The sequence below is a fragment of the Pleurodeles waltl genome, chromosome 4_2 (genome assembly GCF_031143425.1).
Source record: "Pleurodeles waltl isolate 20211129_DDA chromosome 4_2, aPleWal1.hap1.20221129, whole genome shotgun sequence".
NCBI lineage: Eukaryota > Metazoa > Chordata > Amphibia > Caudata > Salamandridae > Pleurodeles > Pleurodeles waltl.
In genome coordinates this window covers 1,256,367-1,276,056 of record NC_090443.1, presented here as the reverse complement: position 1 = coordinate 1,276,056, position 19,690 = coordinate 1,256,367, and the positions used below count along the sequence as shown (strand labels likewise).

General features: G+C 42.5%; 1 protein-coding gene across 4 annotated transcripts in view; it reads right to left on the bottom strand.

Moving 5' to 3' along the window:
- Positions 1 to 3,657: 3,657 nt before the first annotated feature.
- The window catches only part of LOC138292020 (ultra-long-chain fatty acid omega-hydroxylase-like), an 87,239-nt gene continuing 71,206 nt past the window's right edge, over positions 3,658 to 19,690 (bottom strand). For all 4 annotated transcript variants that reach the window (XM_069230334.1, XM_069230336.1, XM_069230335.1 and 1 more), the window contains exons 9-13: positions 13,732 to 13,861; positions 11,159 to 11,292; positions 8,438 to 8,502; positions 5,989 to 6,071; positions 3,658 to 4,446 (exon numbers count right to left, since the gene is read on the bottom strand). In XM_069230334.1, coding sequence (XP_069086435.1) covers positions 4,269 to 4,446; positions 5,989 to 6,071; positions 8,438 to 8,502; positions 11,159 to 11,292; positions 13,732 to 13,861 — 590 coding nt within the window. In that variant the 3' untranslated portion in view covers positions 3,658 to 4,268. The remainder of the gene's footprint in view (positions 4,447 to 5,988; positions 6,072 to 8,437; positions 8,503 to 11,158; positions 11,293 to 13,731; positions 13,862 to 19,690) is intronic.

The window sequence follows — 19,690 nt, the reverse complement described above, 5'->3', positions numbered from 1 at the left end:
CTTGTGCCCTGTGTACCCCACCCTTCAAAATCTAGGGGGATACATCCCTGTGTCCCCCACACTTCCTACCCCCATGCTCTCGTATGTTGGGTCTCTGGTGCATTGCATGGTTGTGATGAAGTCAGTAGAAGATGACGTGAGGAGGAATCGGAAGAAAGTTAAAAGCTCCATTTCTCATGCCCCTTTGTGTGTCCCTTTCCCTGGGGCTCTGTGGCAGTCATCTCCAGGGTTCAGGAACGGTCTCTAGTGTGCATAGTGAGCACCCCTGCAACAAGCATCTACCTGTTCCGTCCAGGACAAGACAAAGCAGCAAGACAGCACTGCGCTGCACCAATTAAAGAGGGTAGGAAGGTGCCATAATTATAAAAAAATTGCACATTTCTGCTCTCCTTCAGAGGCACACTAGCGGCTGTCAAGTGCCAATGCAGGCAAAACAATCCTCTGAGGCTTTTTCTGCTTTCTATATGTGCTTCGAAATGCAGCACACGTGGAAAGTGGCAAAAATGAGAAATAAACAAATATGTGCTAGGTAAGCCTCCCCTGGACAGGCATAACATTTTGTCTCATTCCAAGGTTTACCAGTGTTAGTAAATCTGTGAATGCACCAAAAACCTTAGGTGGATGCGTGGGAACACCCATACTCCACTCATGGAACACGGCAGAGTAATACAATGCAGCTACTTGTCCTGCCTTGCATTAATTCAGTTTTACCCTGCCACACAGAGCCACACAAGGTGGCTCTCTGTGTCATATTAAAACTCACTTAAGGGCTTGCGTCACCTTGCGTGATGCAAGGTCAAGGCAAGCCCATGATAATTCTGGCCCTTAATGCACACCTTCTTTAAATTACTTCAACTCACCAGTGGCATGAATGTTCCAGGCCACGGAGTGAGCCTATATCCTCTAAGGTGACACATCGCCCAATACTGTACCAGTCAACAGCAAATAAACCTTCCACCACCAAGTGAAGAAGCACAGTATAACTGTAGAGATCTGCCACATACCACTGGCCAACAGAGGTTTTTAATATAGTGCACCACTGCAGGTCCAAACAAGCTACATACTATGATCGCTTCGTGATATCTCATAATGACAATCATATATGGGATGATTTTAACAATGTCCATCTCACCATATATCTCCAGTATGGCTTCTCTTTAACCTCTGTCTGCTCAGAACAACAAACTTTAAACAAGATATCTCAGAATGGACAACCCTGTGAAGTAACCAGCTAAGTGGACTACGATCATAAAAAATACCATAAATGGCTCTCTAGAGCTTTTCAAAGCTGCAAACTTACTGAAAACCATGAACTGTGTGCCTATCTCTCACACATCCTCATGCATCCTACAACTAAGCAATGTGTTCCATAACATGATAACAGCACCGTATGGTTATCCCGCACGGTATAAAAACACTTCCCACACAGGATCAAAACAAAGACAACATTCTTCCAAACACACAGCCTGCATGGTATAGTATGCTACCAATATAGGTATGTGATTCTTCACCTCTAACAGGGCTTGTAAGAGCTATGTAAAAGCTGCAATTGAATACAATACTATAACCTCATTCAATGACCATGTAGATAACAGTGCCTCAAAACCTGGTCGGTCTTCAGTTGTTTTGGGATGAACTCCTTGTAATATAGTTTAGTGGGACTGAGTAATGCACAACAATGGCAGCTCCTACATAGTTTCCAGTTTACCTCAGGATGGTAGCTCAAAATCATCAAAAATGATAATTACACAACTCTGGGTGGAGTGAAACCTCGATTGATTCATTTCCATGCTTGTCAATTTATATTGGTATATTTTCAGTCATAGAACATCTTTTAGGGTAAAGTGAGCCTTGTTCACACTTGTAATTTATTCAAAATCTCTTTATGTGAGACAGACCTCCACATCAAATTCTTCCCGCTAAGTGTTTCATGTCTGTTTTTTCCCAAGACATATTTTAACAGAATATGTATGATTCCCTGCTGCAATCTTGTGTTAAAGTCCATTGTCTGTTGAGGTTGGGTGCCCATGACAGAGATGGCACATGAGTGAGATTTGAGTTCGTATCCAGAAGGCAATGACATTTTGCTCTCTATTGTTGCTTTGGACACACACATAGCTAATACAAAGTTATATATGTAAAAAAAAGTGTCCCTCCCAACAACAAATGACAACCCCTAAGTCTTGGAAATAAAATCTGCAGATGTTTTCAGTCGCATATGAAACTTACAGCTGTTTTAATGCTTCTATTTGCCGGGATTTTCTGTGTTATGTATCGGAAAGTGATGTGAAAATGGGAAGTGATCATTTTTTGTACGCTAATGTGGCATTAGATGTCCAAAAACGCCACTCCATATTTACAAAGTGGCCCAATGCATGCATTGCGCCACTTTGTAAAACTTTGTGCTACATTACGCCTGTGCCAGGCATAATGTATGCAAAGGGGGTGTTCCCCTGTTGGGGGTGGGGTGAAAAAATGGCTCAAAGAAATAGAAGGGATTTCTTTGCATCGGTTTTTTCGGCACTTTCAATGTCTGCTCTGAACAGCCGTTAAAAGGAGGCTCCCATTGGTTACAATGGGCTTCTGGGTGCTTTGTAGGATTAGAGTCAACATCTTTTAAGCTAATCCTGCAAAGGGCCGAACTAGCATAAGAAATTCTGATGCTAGTTTCCTAACTACTGCCATGGTGCGCCATATATTAAATACAGCGTACAGATGGTGGTGTTAGGGGGGCGCTAAGGGGCGTAAGAAAAGTGGTGCTGCACATAGTGCAGCGCCACTTTTCATTAATATGCCCCCTAGTGTTGGTTGTGAGGGTGCCAGGCACGTGTGCAATCAGACTGAGCAGAGGATTACTCAATGCCATCCAAACTCTCAAAAAGTTTTTTCAGAGTTCACAAAATAGGTTAATTTAACGTTGCCAACTCCAAATCTGGTATGAGAGAAAATATTAAAAGAAAACAATGAAAACCATAATTTATATTGGATTTATAAAACATTAGAAAATAATGAAACCCACAAAGAGAGAAAATAAAGAAAAGCACAATTGATACTGTATTTATAAAATACAAACATGTCTTTTGCCTTCGTCGTTTTAATACATATACTCTGTTTCCATGTGTTTATTGCATTTATAGAAGCATTTTGTGCAAGTTTACAAAAGCACATTACTTTGTGTTCGTTAAATGAATGCATTTGTGAATAACACAAACATTCCTGGATATCTGTGTTGAGGAGTAGCTGTTTGGATAAATGCTGCTCTGTATGCACTATTATTCAGGTAACTACGTTCTCTTTAGCTGTTCTGGTGCCACATTACCTGCACACACACCCTAGATAAAATGTGAAGAAATTAACCTTATGCACCAATGGGAAGCAGAGAGTTTCTCGCCTCTTGCTTCTCATGTCCATCTCACCAGCTGTCATTCAGTTCTCTGGTTCAGCGCATGGATCTCATCTGTGGTGTTATTGTTGCATCCGAACAATCTGCTGTGGAATGCATTAGCGTGGGCTTCTGTATGGAACCCAGGGGGGCAGAATGCAGGCTGTGGCAGAAGGACAAGACATGTAAAGGGGTTCGTGCATATCTTGAAATAAATAACTCAGTTACTTTTCCTCGTGTCCTCTTTGCTTGAAATAACTTAACTCACAAGTAACTTTTAATAACTGAAAGTTTATTGCAAACCTCAGCAATCTGCACTTGGATTCATAAGAGATTTTAGGTGAATGCAGAATATTCTGTATATACATTCTTTTCAAAAGCATCATCAGTGGCAGATGTAAGTATAGAAAGCACTGAGTACATGGTCAGCCCTATTGAGGGAATAGATGGAAGTGCCTCGTTACAACATGGTGTCCATCCTCTTTCACCCACATAATTTGATTTCTGTAGTTCAATAGTGAATTGTGTTGCTGCACAAGGGTCAAGTACTACAATTGGCCCTGCTGGACCACTTCTGTTCCCTCAACTGCTCAGTGTGCTTGAGTGTACACCCATGCTCCACTCTACAAACTCCCCCAAGCACTCACAACTTAAACTGTTTCAAAATTGTACAGTTAATATAAGACATTTGGAAAAAATCTACTTCCAAGGTTTCTGACCCATGTACATAGTGACCAGGTGACAATAAGTGGTATAACTCTACACTACTCGAGAAACTGCACATTGCACTCCTGATCAGTCACTCACTCTCGTGGAATCAACCACATTTTGCATTTTCAGTCCAATAGATGTCAGTGGTGGGGTCAGGAATGTCTTTGTTCCATCCTCACTGTCCTTGTTCCAGAGGTTCCAACTTCAGCCAGAGTCCATCTTCAGCCCGTAGAATCAGCTCTGGAGACCGACGGACATCCCGTGTTGCATCTGGCATGACCTTAAAGCGAAGCAGTGTAAGGGCCAAAACCACCTTCATCTCCGACATTGCAAAGTTTTGCCCGATGCAGTTCCTTCAGAAGCCAAAAGACAGGGTAAGTCACTTAATTTGGTGTATTGTTTCATAAAACCCCTATGAAGAGGCTCCACGGCTACTTAGGTTTAGAGCAAAAGCTCACCCAAAAAGATCAGCAACTTTTTAAAAAGTCTGAATAATTTGGGGTATTACCTTTGCCTTATCTCAGTCCCGGAGAATATCCTAAATCTCATTTTTTTATATACCAAGTAATTCATGCCAAATTAACTGCGGTACTGCATATAATTGTCATCAGTAGAAAGAAAACCTGACACCACACAATGACCCTGAAGGTTCCACATGTGTTTCAATGGGCAACGGGTCACCTGCTTATCACAAGTGTTCATTATTTCCTGCTAACCCCTTACAAGTCCGCAAGTTTACATCGGTGTATATTCTACAGTGACCCACCGGACAGCAAACCTTGTTATAGTTCCCTCCCCCGATGAACGCCAATCATTAAACCTCTTCACAGTCAATCGAGAAATTTTCCTAGCTTGTGTTTTGAATGTGCGCCCTGGCGTTGCTATGCATGTTGACAGCGTTCAAACTCTCTACAGCATCTTACAACACACCTTTACATCTTCCAACGGAGTAATGATTTGTGTCAAGTTGGGTTTAACTAATAACTGGTTCTGAATATTCTTCGCCCACTGTGTTTAGACAAAGTGTGCATGTTTCTGTCAATGTCTGCTTCATTATAAATTCAGAGTGGCTAACATGTGATTTTGGAATAGACTGTTTTTGTTACATTCGAACTAAGCCTGGTTTAGACGAGGGTGGTTCTTGTGTGGATTAGCAATGACGGTAAAAATGATGAACTGGAATGCATCCCGGAGTAATGACCACCATCAGCCTCACTTAGGCATTCTATGTATCACCTTTATGGGTTCCTCTTTATAAATTCCTGCAGATATTTTGTAGGTTTCCTTTTCCTTCGACCACATCTGAGCTCATGGCTGGCTATTCTTCACCACGTTTTATGATAACTGCCTACATTATCATTTCTTGTGCCCACTAAAGGTGATCTTGTTTGAAGATTGCATGAGGGTAAGAGTCTTTAGGAAGGGCCATGATCACTGAAGCACAATGAAGGTAAAACCAGTGGACCTGATTGACTGCACCCTCACCCACATTCCTCTGTACTTAGAGAAAGAATAGGCAAACACCCAAGACTCTACTTTGGCTTCAACACATGTTCAACCCATGGCCTCCACATTGCATTGAATGTTGACCTTTGGTTAAAAGCACAAGGAACTTTGTCTCTCTTTTATGTAGAGTTTGAAATTGAAGGCTTCAACACTCTTCTTAGTATCAGCCATCGACAAACAACTCTGTTTGGGACTCCTTTACAGGTTTCCAACCCAAGCAGCAAAGAGTACACAATGATGCTGTATTGAATCAGAAACCCAGATCCGAGTCACACAACGCACTCAATGACCAACTTGTACAGTGGTTGCTCTTGAAAATGTCATCAACTTAGGCTGTTTCTTAAACTAAACTAGAGGGTAATGTGCACTTTCTGACATTGGATATTTACCTTGGTCCTGCTGAGAAAGGTACAAAGGCATGCGGTGATCTTTCCTTTGAGGTTTTGGGATCAAAGCGATATGGGTTGTACAACTAAAACAAGGAAAACAAAAGAGGATTTGATTTAGCCATGGTCATAATATGTGGTAGTAACTTGTTTATTGAGAAACACTATAAAAGTTAACTAACCCTGGAAATGAGAGAAACTGATTTAAATTCTTACATAAAACTGTCTGCTGAGGTACTGAGATAGATAGATAGATAGATAGATAGATAGATAGATAGATAGATAGATAGATAGATAGATAGATAGACAGACAGACAGACAGACAGATAGATAGATAGATAGATAGATAGATAGATAGATAGATAGATAGATAGATAGATAGATAGATAGATAGATAGATAGATAGATAGATAGATAGATAGATGCAGAGTGCCGATAATGCAACGACATTTTTTGCCACTTGTTTCAATATCAAGAATGATATTACAAAATGACGTATACCCATTTATTTGACCATTTATTTCTGGTGAATTATAATTAATTGCTTTATGACAAATCCAATTCTAAAACTTCAGCTTCACCATTTTATTGTATTAAGTTTCCTTTTTCAGGATAACCATCCTTCTAGTGTTCATTGTTGTGATAATATTTGTTAAAAGAGATTATCAGCAATTTAGCATCACAGCAATTGTGAGGCATCATTTTCTCCCATGTATGGTGCCCATATTCGTTTTGCATGAAATTTTAGTTTTGGGGCCCTGAGTCATGCCTTACTAGGCTATTCCTAAATCTTTATCCTAGACAGATGTATGCTTTTGGACATCAATCCAAAACCCAAATATAGTTATATAATATATAGAAGCTTGCCATCCCTTTATTAAAGGCCATCTCTAATTTCCTTACTACAGTTGAGCTCCTAGCACCTGTAATTTATTAAATGACATAAGAGATCAACTGAAATAAGTTATTTATGCACACTATATGTCATTACAGGAAAGACAGAATCTCTGTACATGTTTATACTCATTCTATGCTTACTTTAAACTCACTCTAATATAGTTTGTAACAAATTACCATCTTCTTTGTCATGTGTTTAATTTTGCACTACAGATTCCACTTTTAGTCTTTGTGTCTACAACTACGCTATCTCCTTCATATGAAAGAGCAAGACACCAGAGTTTTAATAGATTTGTGGGAAGAGGAATGAGGTGCCCATCTATTATGAGGAATAAAATGCTCTTTGCTGTACTTTACAGGGATATTGCAAGTCTCCTCCGAGTTCCTCCCATGACATTCCACACTCTTTAACCTCGTTACTCTGCATGGTCATAGACTACCCTGTGATTCTCTATAGCCTTATCATCATCACTGGGTACTCTCTCCCATACATGATAAATCATAATGAACATTGCACTTAACATGTGAATTACACTGCCTCTTAAACACCAAGTGAAACATGCAACCTAAGTATCTCTTTAGATTCCTTTTGCCGTACTACGTTACAACAACCCATCTCCAGGATCTGTAAACTGAGCACATATGCCAATATACCTAAATTTGGAAGGATTACTGATATCTTCTACTTTGAAATGTCCATCCACACAATTATATGGATCCTCATTTTAATTGCTGTAAAGTGTTTTTTGATACTGAATTTTAGTCCTCTTGTTGCATTCCCAAAGCACTTTAAGTCACAGTACTATACGACAAAGACATAAACCACATACTGCATACTGTGGTTTGTGAACACATTAGTTTCTTCATCACTGTGAAATTTAAATTTGTTTATAAACTCCACATTTGCATGTGGTGCACCTTTATGTACAACGAAACCCTATTGTCAGAATTCCCCAGTGTTTGGACAAGATGTTTCTGTGGTCACTAGATTCTGTACAGAAACCTGTAACAAATCTCATAAATTACTTTCTAGGTGTCAGATTAGTTCTTGGCACCAGTCTTCTTTGTAGTTGACATCATTGAAAATGATGGCGGACCGTCTACCATATATTGGGAAGAGGGACCAACACCATGTACGGCAATGTGATTGCTGAGGCATGATACACCTGATAGTGTGGTGGTGGAGGCCCACTCACTAAGACCCATTTTAATACTTTTTTAGCGCCGCATTTGCGTCATTTTTTTACGCAAAAGCGGCGCAAACTTACAAAATATAATTGTATTTTGTAAGTTTGCACCGCTTTTGCGTAAAAAAGTGGCACAAATGCGGCGCTAAAAAAGTATAACTATGGGCCTAAGTCTGTCAGACATTTGCTGCCCTTTAAATGGTGTGGTGGACCATAGGGAATGGTGAAGATGGCCTCACACACTATGGCGGTGTCCTGGTAATGTCGTCTGCTAACAGAGGCCCTTAACAAGCAAGTTTTCTCCTGAGTTTGTCTTTTTATATAGGACATTGAATTAATGAAGAATTACTGGAAATGTAAACTGGTACCTCAGGGTCCGGCCAGACGGTGGGGTTATGGTGAGTCCCATAAATACTGATTAGGCAAGGGATTCCTGAAAGTACAAGAAATGGAGAACACCACATTTACATTTGAAATGACGCTAAAGAAGCCAACCAAAATGTTCATACCCTAAAATAACTTACATGCCTAAATTCTGGGGTTAGAACTCTGGATAATACCTAAGTGTCAAAAAGGCAATATTACTTTTCAAATAACTCTAGAGAAAATTATTTCTAATTTCTTAATCATAGCCCTAAAAATGTCATTTTCTGAATGTTGTGTAAGAGTCAATGTTCTAACTAAAACACACGATGGTGTATTTCCAACAACTTTCCCTTTGCATCGTATTTGTCACTCCCAGATATTTAAGAAAAGAGAGATGTTGTCACAGTGCTGTGCAAAGCATTCACAGTGTTTTTCTAAGGTGTCTTAGAAATGTTATGTGCTGTTCTTTGAGTTACAGTTCAGGATTACAAATGTCCCCCACAGTGTCACACGAAGTATTTCAAGTGTTTTAGACATGCCACCTTTTAGTTCTCAAGTACATGCGCATGGTAATAGCTGCTCTCACTAGAATAGTAGGAAACCATGTGTTCTAAATGTGCCCGCTCTCTGTGCTCTAACAGTGTCATGTAATGGATTGGCTTAAAATCAGACACCATTAACTCTTTCTATTGTTCGCACATCCGTGAGCAGCCTTAGTCTCAACCGCAGGGCTCTCTGGGAGGACGGTCACTTTAGCCCAAGTTAGCTGTACACATGGGCCTGCCATAGATGGTCCTCTGAGCCTCTACTGGGAGCCAGAGGAGTCTTTGCAAAGCGTGGAGGTTGTGTTCCCTCTCCCCTATAATGAGGGTAAGAGTCTGCTCTGGCTGCTTGCATGGACGCCAATTCACCAAAATGCCAGGGGTAGCGGAAGTGAAATCACGCGCCATTTCATCTTTACTTTTAATCACACCTACATGCTTACTCATACACACACATTCACTCACTCTGTTACATAAGTCTGATAGCTTTTACCTTGGAAAAGGTGGTAGCAAAGATCTGTTCAACAAGGCATCCCAGGATTGCTTGTTTCAGAACACCACTAGCCTTTTGCCATGATTGGGAAACCACATAAATATTAATCAATGGCAGTGACAGCTATGAGCCCTCGAGGTCAATGTAACTAACCGGAGGCCATCGTGAGAACATCTTTCCTACACAGATCATCCCTTACCCACCCGTTAGGCAGGACTTAAACAATATATCTTATTGTTCTGACAACCCGAGCACATGACCGATTCTTGGCTGTGGTGGGGAGTGATACATGCTGTCGAGCAGTGCCAACAGAGCCAATAGCCTCAGTGAAGCAGGTTAGCATCAATTACTGGCCAGGCATTGAGGGAGAAATGTCAGGAAATGTCTGACTGCTAGTAGCTTGGAAACGTATTTGCATCAGAAAACTCTTGCAGCTGAATAGAGGCCATCTCCAGGAATTCTCCTAGCAAGGAGTGGGTTTAAGATGTGTCCAAAGACGTTTCAACCGCAGATCATCCGTTTCATTGTATGATAGCCTAGTGCCAAATGAACTAGTCATAAGGGCTGCAATTACAGACAATTGTTCTTTGTTATTAGCCTTGAACAAGCTAGCATGACAAAGATCTCCCGCGCTGTAGGTAAATTATAGGCTGTACACAATGGTTGCTACTTTTTCCTTAGTGACTTCATGGAATTTGAAAACGGGGTGATGTTCTAGCGGACGTGTGGCTGATTGGACACTTTTGGGGCAGATTTTCTCTACAGTAATTGAATCCTTGATCTTCCCCCATCATCATTTATAAAAGTCCAGTGTCTGAAGGCACCAATGAGATGATTGCGAGAGCTGCTCACTGCGCAGTTACCTACTAGTCTTAAGGTTTTAAATAAATAAATACATACTGGTAGCAATTCTTGTCTCAGTCATTTCCTGAGGAAAAATATTTCTTGTACAATTTTCAGCATTTTTAACCTTTTATTTGTAAAATTGAACAGAAAATTCAGCAATGCTTTTGATTTTTTCAAGGTCTAGGGGCCTCATTTACAAGGCCTGTGGAGCAGGGCGGCACAGCAGGTGCCTTGCTGCCCTGTCTGCGTCGCCAGGAAAGGCCAGAAATGCACTGTATCTGCAAGATATGGCACATTTTTATCCTCTCCCTCTGAGTTGGTGCACAAATTGTTGCCATGTACCAACAGACGCCTTTGCGCCATGGTGCAAGGGTGCTTGTTTTTTTGCAGAAAGGGACACTTTCCTGCAAAAAAAAAATCACAAGAGGTGTTTTCCTCTTTCTATGTGTGTTGCAGAATGCATCAAACATAGAAAGGGAAAATAACGTGGAGAAATGGAGATATTTCTCCCTGTTGCGCCACTCTTACATCACTCCTGATGTGGCGCAGGAATCTGACACATTCCCAGACTTGTAAATCCGGAAATCCATATTTCTTTCGGTTCCATGGGAATACCCCAAGCAACACCCATGGAACTTCCCTTACATGCAGTGTTAATGCTTGAAAGTGGTCCATATTCACAACGCCATGAAAAACCACGCAAGAAAGCTGTGGTGAGTTGTGTTCAGATGTTACTGCACGAGAGAGAGAGAGTATGAGTCTGAGTCTTTCATGGTGTGCTAAAAGTACCCAGCAGTGTTGCTATTGTTCAGGCAAGACATTCAATGGTAGAAGGTTGATACCTTTTGGAATGATTCTTCCATCTGGCAGCCTGATGTCTTCGGTGCAGCACCGAGACACGGCGGCCACGGGCGGGTGCAATCGTAGGCTCTCCTTGATGCACATTGTGGTGAAAGGCATCTGGGACAGGTCGTCCCTAAAAAACAAATAAGCAGATGCATAAAATGTCTACATATAGGGGCTATTTGTTCTGAAATTCAAGCTTTCAGATTAGGGTACACTGCAAGTTGTATTCAATTTCAGTTACCATGGAACATTTCTTACTTTATTTCCAAATAGCTCCTAATGCACATGATTTTTTCTTTTATGTAAGAGTTATAGGTTATTGGTGATAGCTAACCACATGCATTGTTTGGAGCTTTGAGTACAGTCAGCACTGGATTCAGGAACTTGTGATGTGGGTAATGATTGTAGCATTGACATGGGCCTCTACTTGTGAACAAAGATGAGAAAGATTCTATGCATTGCACACATGAGTGACTTTATTTCTCTACGTGCCCCTTGAGATGTCCCCCTCCTAATCTTCTACAATACATCTCTAAATTGCAACTTTCTGATTGGTCAGCCAGTAAGATGAGCTTAAATCGCATGGCCAAGGAAAGATCAGATTTAGAGGTAGGATCAGGACATAAGATTATCTGAGGTCAGAGAGCTCTGTGGTGGGGAACCACAAGCAAATGAAAGGCAGGGAACTGTGGGGACCCTCAGAGATGATGAATTAAGGTGACAGGGATACCTTTGGTCACTGGGAGAGAAAAGTGCAGGTGCAAGCTTTGTCTGTCATTTATGGACCAGGCCAGAAAAAGTTATGTGACTCAAGATTAATCACACAAATGTGGATTTCCACCCACACCTGAAGGACCGGGTTACTAAGTGCATACAATGTCTAGAACTATGTGGAGCGAAACAATCAAACAAATCATGAAGCCCTGTGCAAACAGCCATGTTAGGACTACCTGTTCACCAAAGGCACACTAAAACCTCCAGGAAAAAGCTCACCAAACATGGACTGCGCAACACATACGCAAGCATTAAAAATGCAACCAAACTCAGGCCCACGTTTGAAAGTGGGATGGGCCCTCAAGTAGGATCTATGGCTGAACACTGCTGTGCCAAGTGCTGCAATACCCCAATGCACATGAATAGTGCATGCGTTGGAGTAATGATGCTCCAAGCACAATACTCTGGAGGAAGCAATATCACTTCATGCTGAGAGGCTGTTTTGCTTGTGGTATTTGTAATACTTGATAGCAGATTCTCAGATCTGATTCTGCTGAAAGGTTCTACTGCTCCAACAGATTACCCCCCCCGATATAATGTAGACATAGGGTTTGAGGGTTTGAGGTGATTTCTGAATGTAAAGTATTTAGGGCCAGGTGTATCAAATAATTTTGCATTCGCAAATGGTGCAAATCGCCAAAAAATTCCACTGTTTGCGAATGAAAAATAGCATTTCAGAATTTATGAAAGGCATTCACAGTGCAATTTTAAGGAATCACCAACATTGAGACTCCATTTAGCTAAATAGGTAATCACAAATAGGGAATACCTACTTGCGATTACCTATGCACATGTATCATGCATTTCCTGAATGCGAACTGGACAATGAGGGTAAATTACTTCAAAATGGCCACCAAATTTCTAAGTCCATTGGATATTTAATAGGGACTAGAGCTACTTTCAGCCCAGTGGTCCTTGACCTACCTGGTTATAAAGCAAGGGGCATATTTACAACAAATTGGCATAGGGCAGCGCTGCATGTATTTTTTGCTGCACTGCCCTACGCCAATTTGAAAAGGCAGGAATGCACCGATACTGTGCATTCCTGTCCTTTCAGCAAGCGCACAATGTCATGCCTAGTGCCAATGCATGTACCCCTGCATCATAGTGCAAGGGTGTCTGTGTTGTATGCAGGATTGTTTTTGTGCGGAAAGGGGTTCCTTCCTGCACAAAAACAATCCAGGGAGCCTTTTCCCTCTTTCTATGTGTGTAGAATGCAGCACACATAGAAAGAGGAAAACACAAGGAGAAATAAAGATATTTCTTCTCTTTACGCTTCCCCTGGGGGGGGTGTACAGTTATGATGCATTTCCAGGTTTACAAATCCTTGCAAATCATCTGGGAATGTGTCAAAACCCCTGGGTGTTGATTGGGAAAACCCACTGCAATGTCTATGGAACACCCCCATTGCAGTGTAAAGCATTGCAGTGACTTGTGCTGCATTGCCCCACACCATAGCTACAAGGAAATGAAAAGCCATGCAAAGTGGCTTTGCGTAGCCCCGTAGCTATGGGTCATCACTCTGCGCCTCTGGAGCATCATGAAAAGTGTCTCACCAGTGGTGCAAGGAGCTTGTATATATGCCCCCTAGTATCCAAACCCTTGTTCCTTCTGGCGCAAAGAGTAATTATTAGGGACCGGGAGATAAGGAGACAAAGAGGATGGTAGGTCAGATGACTCCTGGAGCTGAAGAAGAAGCATGCACAGATGTCAAGATGACACTTGGTGTGGAGAAAGGCAAAAGACAGTTGACACACTCTGACACAAGAGGAGGACAGTATATAGATGTACTCACCAGTAAACCTCCAGCGGGTCCCTCCCCCTCAGGAGCTCTTGTATCTCCTCCCTGCATTGGTCCTGGTATTTGGGATGAAGAGCCAAATTATACAGTACCCAGGAGAGCCCACTGGCTGCAGTGTCATGACCTGTCAGGCGAGAGACTCTTAGTGGTGTCATTACTGCATAGATTCACGTCCTCATACAGACACATGCATCTTGACCCCTGTGATGCCACATTACCCTACAATTCCGCACCAACATATATCATGCCCTTTTAGTGCCCGGCTCCATAAACACCATTCCCCAAATCCTAATTTAAATCCTAGAGTAAATGCTGTTCCAGAAATTAAGTAGACAAGGCACTGGACTAGCCCTTACTGAGGAGATCTATTAGCGAGTCTCCCTGCAGGGTACAAGTAAAAAGGTCTGAGCTCCTCGACTATGCTGCCACTACTGCTTGTCAGAGCCTATAATGGGATGTGTGGGTATTAACTACTCTCATTCCAAAAGCAAGCAGCGTGTGTTTGACCTCATGGCATTAGAGCACAGCTCTCATGGTGACGAAACCTAAAGCACCTCCAGTGGGCTATCTTGGTTTTGGAGTCCACTAGAACAAAAACAAAGGCCCGTATTTATACTTTTTTTAGTGCCGCATTTGCGCCGCTTTTTGACGCAAAACGGCGCAAACCTACAAAATACAATGGTATTTTGGAAGTTTGCACCGTTTTTACGTCAAAAAACGACGCAAATGCGGCGCTAAAAAAGTATAAATACGGGCCAAAGTGTAGTCCAGAAAACGATTACAGGGCAGGATAGCAAAGCTTTAAAAAGCATGCAGGGGACTTCCATCTCAACATCATCCTATAACAAGGTTTGGCACTAATGAAGAGCTCTCACAAGGATTAGAAATATAAGGAGGAAGCGCGCTGAACACTTCTTCCATGATTCTTCCCTCCTTATATAGAATCATTCATGGAAAAATGCAAGTACAATGAAAATGCAGGGTTCTTTATTAATTGGTCCTTCAGCTACAATAACAGTATATGTGACTATTATTGAGCAGGAGGTTCTCGCTGCATTGAGCAATGGGCTGTGGAGATAGTTATTCCGGAGAACAAGATCAAGGCAGAGATCAAGGCAAGCAAAAGGCTGGGTCTCACTTAAAGGGTCCCCTTGACCATGCACAGTAGAATCTGCAGTCCCACCCTTGCCTATCCCATCAAAAAAGGGCAGTGCTTCAGGAAGTATAATCAGCAGCCCCTTGCTAGCAAAGTCTTTAATTAATATTTAAAGGGAGCCATTTCACCTCAGCGCCTGGATCTTCACGCGTTGGAATGAAGGCAATACACTTCATCTTGTGCTATATCAAACCAGAGGTGCCCTAAATGGATGTTACTGTGCTATATATTTCATACTGTGAGCCAAACCTATGGATGAACATCAGTAGAAATAAGCGCCTGCATTTGCCAAATCACCTCAATATTTACACCCAGCAATTACCTTTTGCTTCCAACCCCTGATTTGATCAGTTCTCCTGGCTGAAGCGATGATCTAGTGGTGCGCTTAGCTAGCAGTGAGCAAGCAGGTCACCTGAGTCTAGTACCTATCAAATGTACTTTATACAGCACTACCTTCAGTTCAAATAATGTTGTTTTATTCCTAAAATGCAGCATGAAAGCTGATCCTTTCTTAAACCATCTGATGGCCACCTCTCATTTTTGCCTTTCCATTCTCTGCATGCCTCTTCTCTTCGAGCACAACCATCTCCAAGTAACATGCATGCTTTTCTTAATCTTTTAGAGTACCTCTGCAAAATGCCTATAATTTATTTTAAAGATGACAACATCTCTTTGTTTTGGAAAATGATACCCTTGCAATTTAACACTACCTAATCTCCTCCTGCTCATCTGTTAACTCCACCAAACATCTGCATGAACTCAAATATCCTTCTTTACCTACTAATGATCCCACCTAACTTCTATAACTTGAATCTATTGCAAAGAAGCTGTAGTGAATGAATAGAATGGTTTGCTTGAGCACACAAGACTAATCCCAATAACAAGCAACAACCAATAACACTGGACTAACCACTAACTTTGAGTCCTGGAGCAGAGTGCTGGCCGGTATAAATCGCTTTGACGCCTTGTCAAGGGTAGTAAGCACTATATAAAAGCAATTACTTTACTAAGAGCTTGCTGCAAGAGCAGGACATCATATATACAGATCTCAGGGTCTCTGCCTCCCACCTGAATAAAGAGTAGAAAAGCTCATATCTATGTATGTCAAGGGAATATGGCTTTCCAATCGCTTGCATACAGGGACAGGGCATAGCTATCATTAGTGCATCAGGTACAGTAGCAATGGGGCACTGAAGCATGTGTAGTCTACGGCAACCCAACTATTACTGACCAGAAATATATGGGTTCTTTTCCTTCCCTTGCATTAGGGCCCATTGCACCTTCCTATCCCACTTCTTGCCAACTTAGGGCCTGATTTAGAGTTTGGCAGATGAGTTACTCTTTCACAAATGTGACGGATATCCCATCTGCCGTATTATGATTTTCATCGGATATGATGTGGTTGTGATACGCTGGACGGGATATCTATTGTGGGTGTGATCTGGTAAACCCATCTGCCAAACTCTAAATCTGGCCCTTAACACCTGTGTGCCCTGTATTTCATACTGACAAGATGCACAGTTCATATCATCATATCACCTACAAGTGAATCTTTTTATACCACCATCAAATGTATGAGTCCCAAATCTAAGACCACCAATTTGCATATCAGGTCAGCATTTCACATGAACATATTGCCCTGTAACTCCTGCATCTCACACCATGTGACGTATACAACAAGTTACCCCAGCTTGTCGCCCATGAGTCCTGTGCTCACAGATATGTTGCCTTTGAGTGCTCCATAGCACACAAGCATATCGCCTGTGAGCCCTGTATGTTACACAAATACAAGGCCTAAAATAAAAGTAAGGGTAGTATGGGTGAAAAGATGCCGCACATCTAGGCAGTAAAACAATATAGTTGGCAGATGTAGATGTAAACAGAATCTGGTGCCAAATGGTCAAGTGCCTTACTACCCAGTAGGCACGAAATAGGGTACCAGAGTACCCAGAGACAAACAAAACAATGTGACCACAGCAGACAGAAATGAATAGTCTAATCGTGTAACAAGGATAAGTATCCCTGGTGGTGTATTTGAAGTCGGAAAGAGCAAAGGACGTGAAGATCCCAATTCTTGTTGTAGAAAGTGTCTTTATTTGTAGGTACTATTAGCCAAAGGATTGTGCATTCGTCGAGATACAGCCAACACGTGTTTTGGCACTCAGGTGACTTCATCATGGCTGGGCCGTCCAGCCAGAGAGGTAAATTGCGAAAGAACCCTGCGATAAGGCAAGTAGGCCTTGGATGGTGGGTGGAAATCTTTGTACAGTAGAGCTAAGAGTCGGGGATGGTGCCCAAACAGCAACAGGTGTTGTGAGTTCAAATGGTAACCACGTAAGGTTAGAGAGATGCAGGAGGCCCTAGTAAGCCTGGAGTCACACCCTGGGAGCAGGGCCGGAGAGGTGTATCAATCAGTAGTCAGCGCATCAAGGGATACTTATCCTTGCTACACGATTGGACTATTCATTTCTGTGTGCTGTGGTCACATTGTTATGTTACACAAATACATCACCTATAAGCCATATCTCATGTACTAACATGTAACCTATGAGTCCTGTGCCTCAAACAAACTCATAATTAGCTCTGAGCATCATAAAAGCATGTAACTCATAAGATCTAAGGGCCTGATTTAGAACTCGATGAACAGGTTACTTTGTCACAACCGTGAAGGATATCCTGTCTGCCGAAATCTAAATCCCATTATCTTCCATGGGATTTAGATTTTGGTGGACAAGATATCCGTCTCCGTTGCATTGGCGTAACCCATCAGCCGAGTTCTAAATCAGGCCCTATGTCTTGTATATCGGCCTCTCAAGAGCTGTGCTGCATATTACACACATATATGTAAAGGGTCCTGTATCTTATACATGCATACAGCTTGTGTGATGTGTCTCTTACACACATACAGCTCATTATCTATTTATCATACTCACGTACAGCTCATGAACCCTACCTACATATCATTCAGCCATTTACCCCATGAGTCCGGTCTCATACTCAGGTACAACACATGAGGCGTGTTTTAAACACACATACAGCAGATTAACCCATATAACCCATAAACCATATGTCTCATAAACCCTTACACTGCCAAGCTATGAGCCTCATACACACATATAAAACATGAGCTCTGTGCCTCAAACAGACACATACAACTCATTTGCTGTGTTTTATAAACAGACACAGCTCATAAGCTGTGTCTCTTATATACAGCTCATGAGCCTTGTGTTTAATTCCTCCATTGCTCATAAACCCGTCTCATAAACACATACAGCTCATGCGGCCTGTATGTCATAAACACATACAGCATCTGAGTTGTGTCTCATACACACATACAGCTCGTGAATCTTGTCCTATATATTACAGACCTTGTGCCTTAAACACACTTACAGTATAACAGAACAGAGCAACCCAACAATCCCCCAGACCGGTTACTAGTATACAAACACAAATTGCTCCCTGAAGGAGGAGGATTTTCGTTCAGTTATTTGTTATGAGAATTTGGCCTAAAAAATATCCAGTCCCACAAATAAATAAATTCAAGCAATGTTCATAACAACTACATCCGTTATGCATGTAGACGAGTGATGCTAGGGGTACCTCTTTTTCATATTCATTCTTAACTAAAAAGTAGTTAGCTAGTCGCCCTGTCTGTCACCGATCACTATCTTTAATTCCTGGAGTCTTGGTGACCGCTGTTCGGCAGGGCTAGTGCAGTTTCCGTGGCCCTATATGTTACATTGCTCATGTGCAAACGCATCATTGATGTAATAATTATGATCCTTGCTTTGATTTATTTGTGGGATTGGATATTTTTGAGACCAAATGTTCAAAACAAATAACTAAGTGAAAATCCTCCTGCATGGGATAATTTGTGTTCTTAGACACACATACGTCACATTAACCCTGTGCCTGGTATAGAAATAGTGCTCATTATTCTCGCTTTGTATGTAGATAATCACCATGTGCCCCTGTCAGCCTGAGGGTTCAGGTCCAATGTAGCTCAAGCCTAGTTTAATCTATGGAGTACACAGAATGACAAACGGTGCCCTACAACTTGATGTCCAAGTCCAAGTCCAAGATGTCCAAGTGTTACCATGGCCCACGTGCCCCAAAGAACAGAAGGCTCTGAATATGAAAAACATGAATATAACAAAGGTAAAAACCCACTGTTGTCCCCCAGTACAACCCACCTGAATCTGTGCATCCCTTCTATTCACTCCACACTCTAACCCCGCTCCACCAATAGACACAGGCCCTCATTACGACCCTGGCGGTTTGTAACCGCCAGGGCCGCTGGACGCGGAGGCACCGCCGACAGGCCGGCGGTGCCCCGCGGGGCATTCTGACCGCAGCGGCTTAGCCGCGGTCAGAGAAGGGAAACCGGCGGTCTCCCGCCGGTTTCCCGCTGCCCCCAAGGAATCCTCCAAGCCGGTGCAGCTTGCTGCGCCGGCTTGGGGATTCCGACTCCCCCTCCCGCCATCCAGTTCCTGGCGGTTCTCCCGCCGGGAACCGGATGGCGGGAGGGGGAGTCGCGGGGCCCCTGGGGGCCCCTGCAGTGCCCATGCCAACGGCATGGGCACTGCAGGGGCCCCCGTAAGAGGGCCCCAAAATGTATTTCACTGTCTGCCTTGCAGACAGTGAAATACGCGACGGGTGCAACAGCACCCGTCGCACCTTCCCACTCCGCCGGCTCTATTACGAGCCGGCATCCTTGTGGGAAGGGAGTTTTTCACTGGGCTGGCGGGCGGTCTTTTGGAGACCGCCCGCCAGCCAAGGGAAAAACTCATAATACCC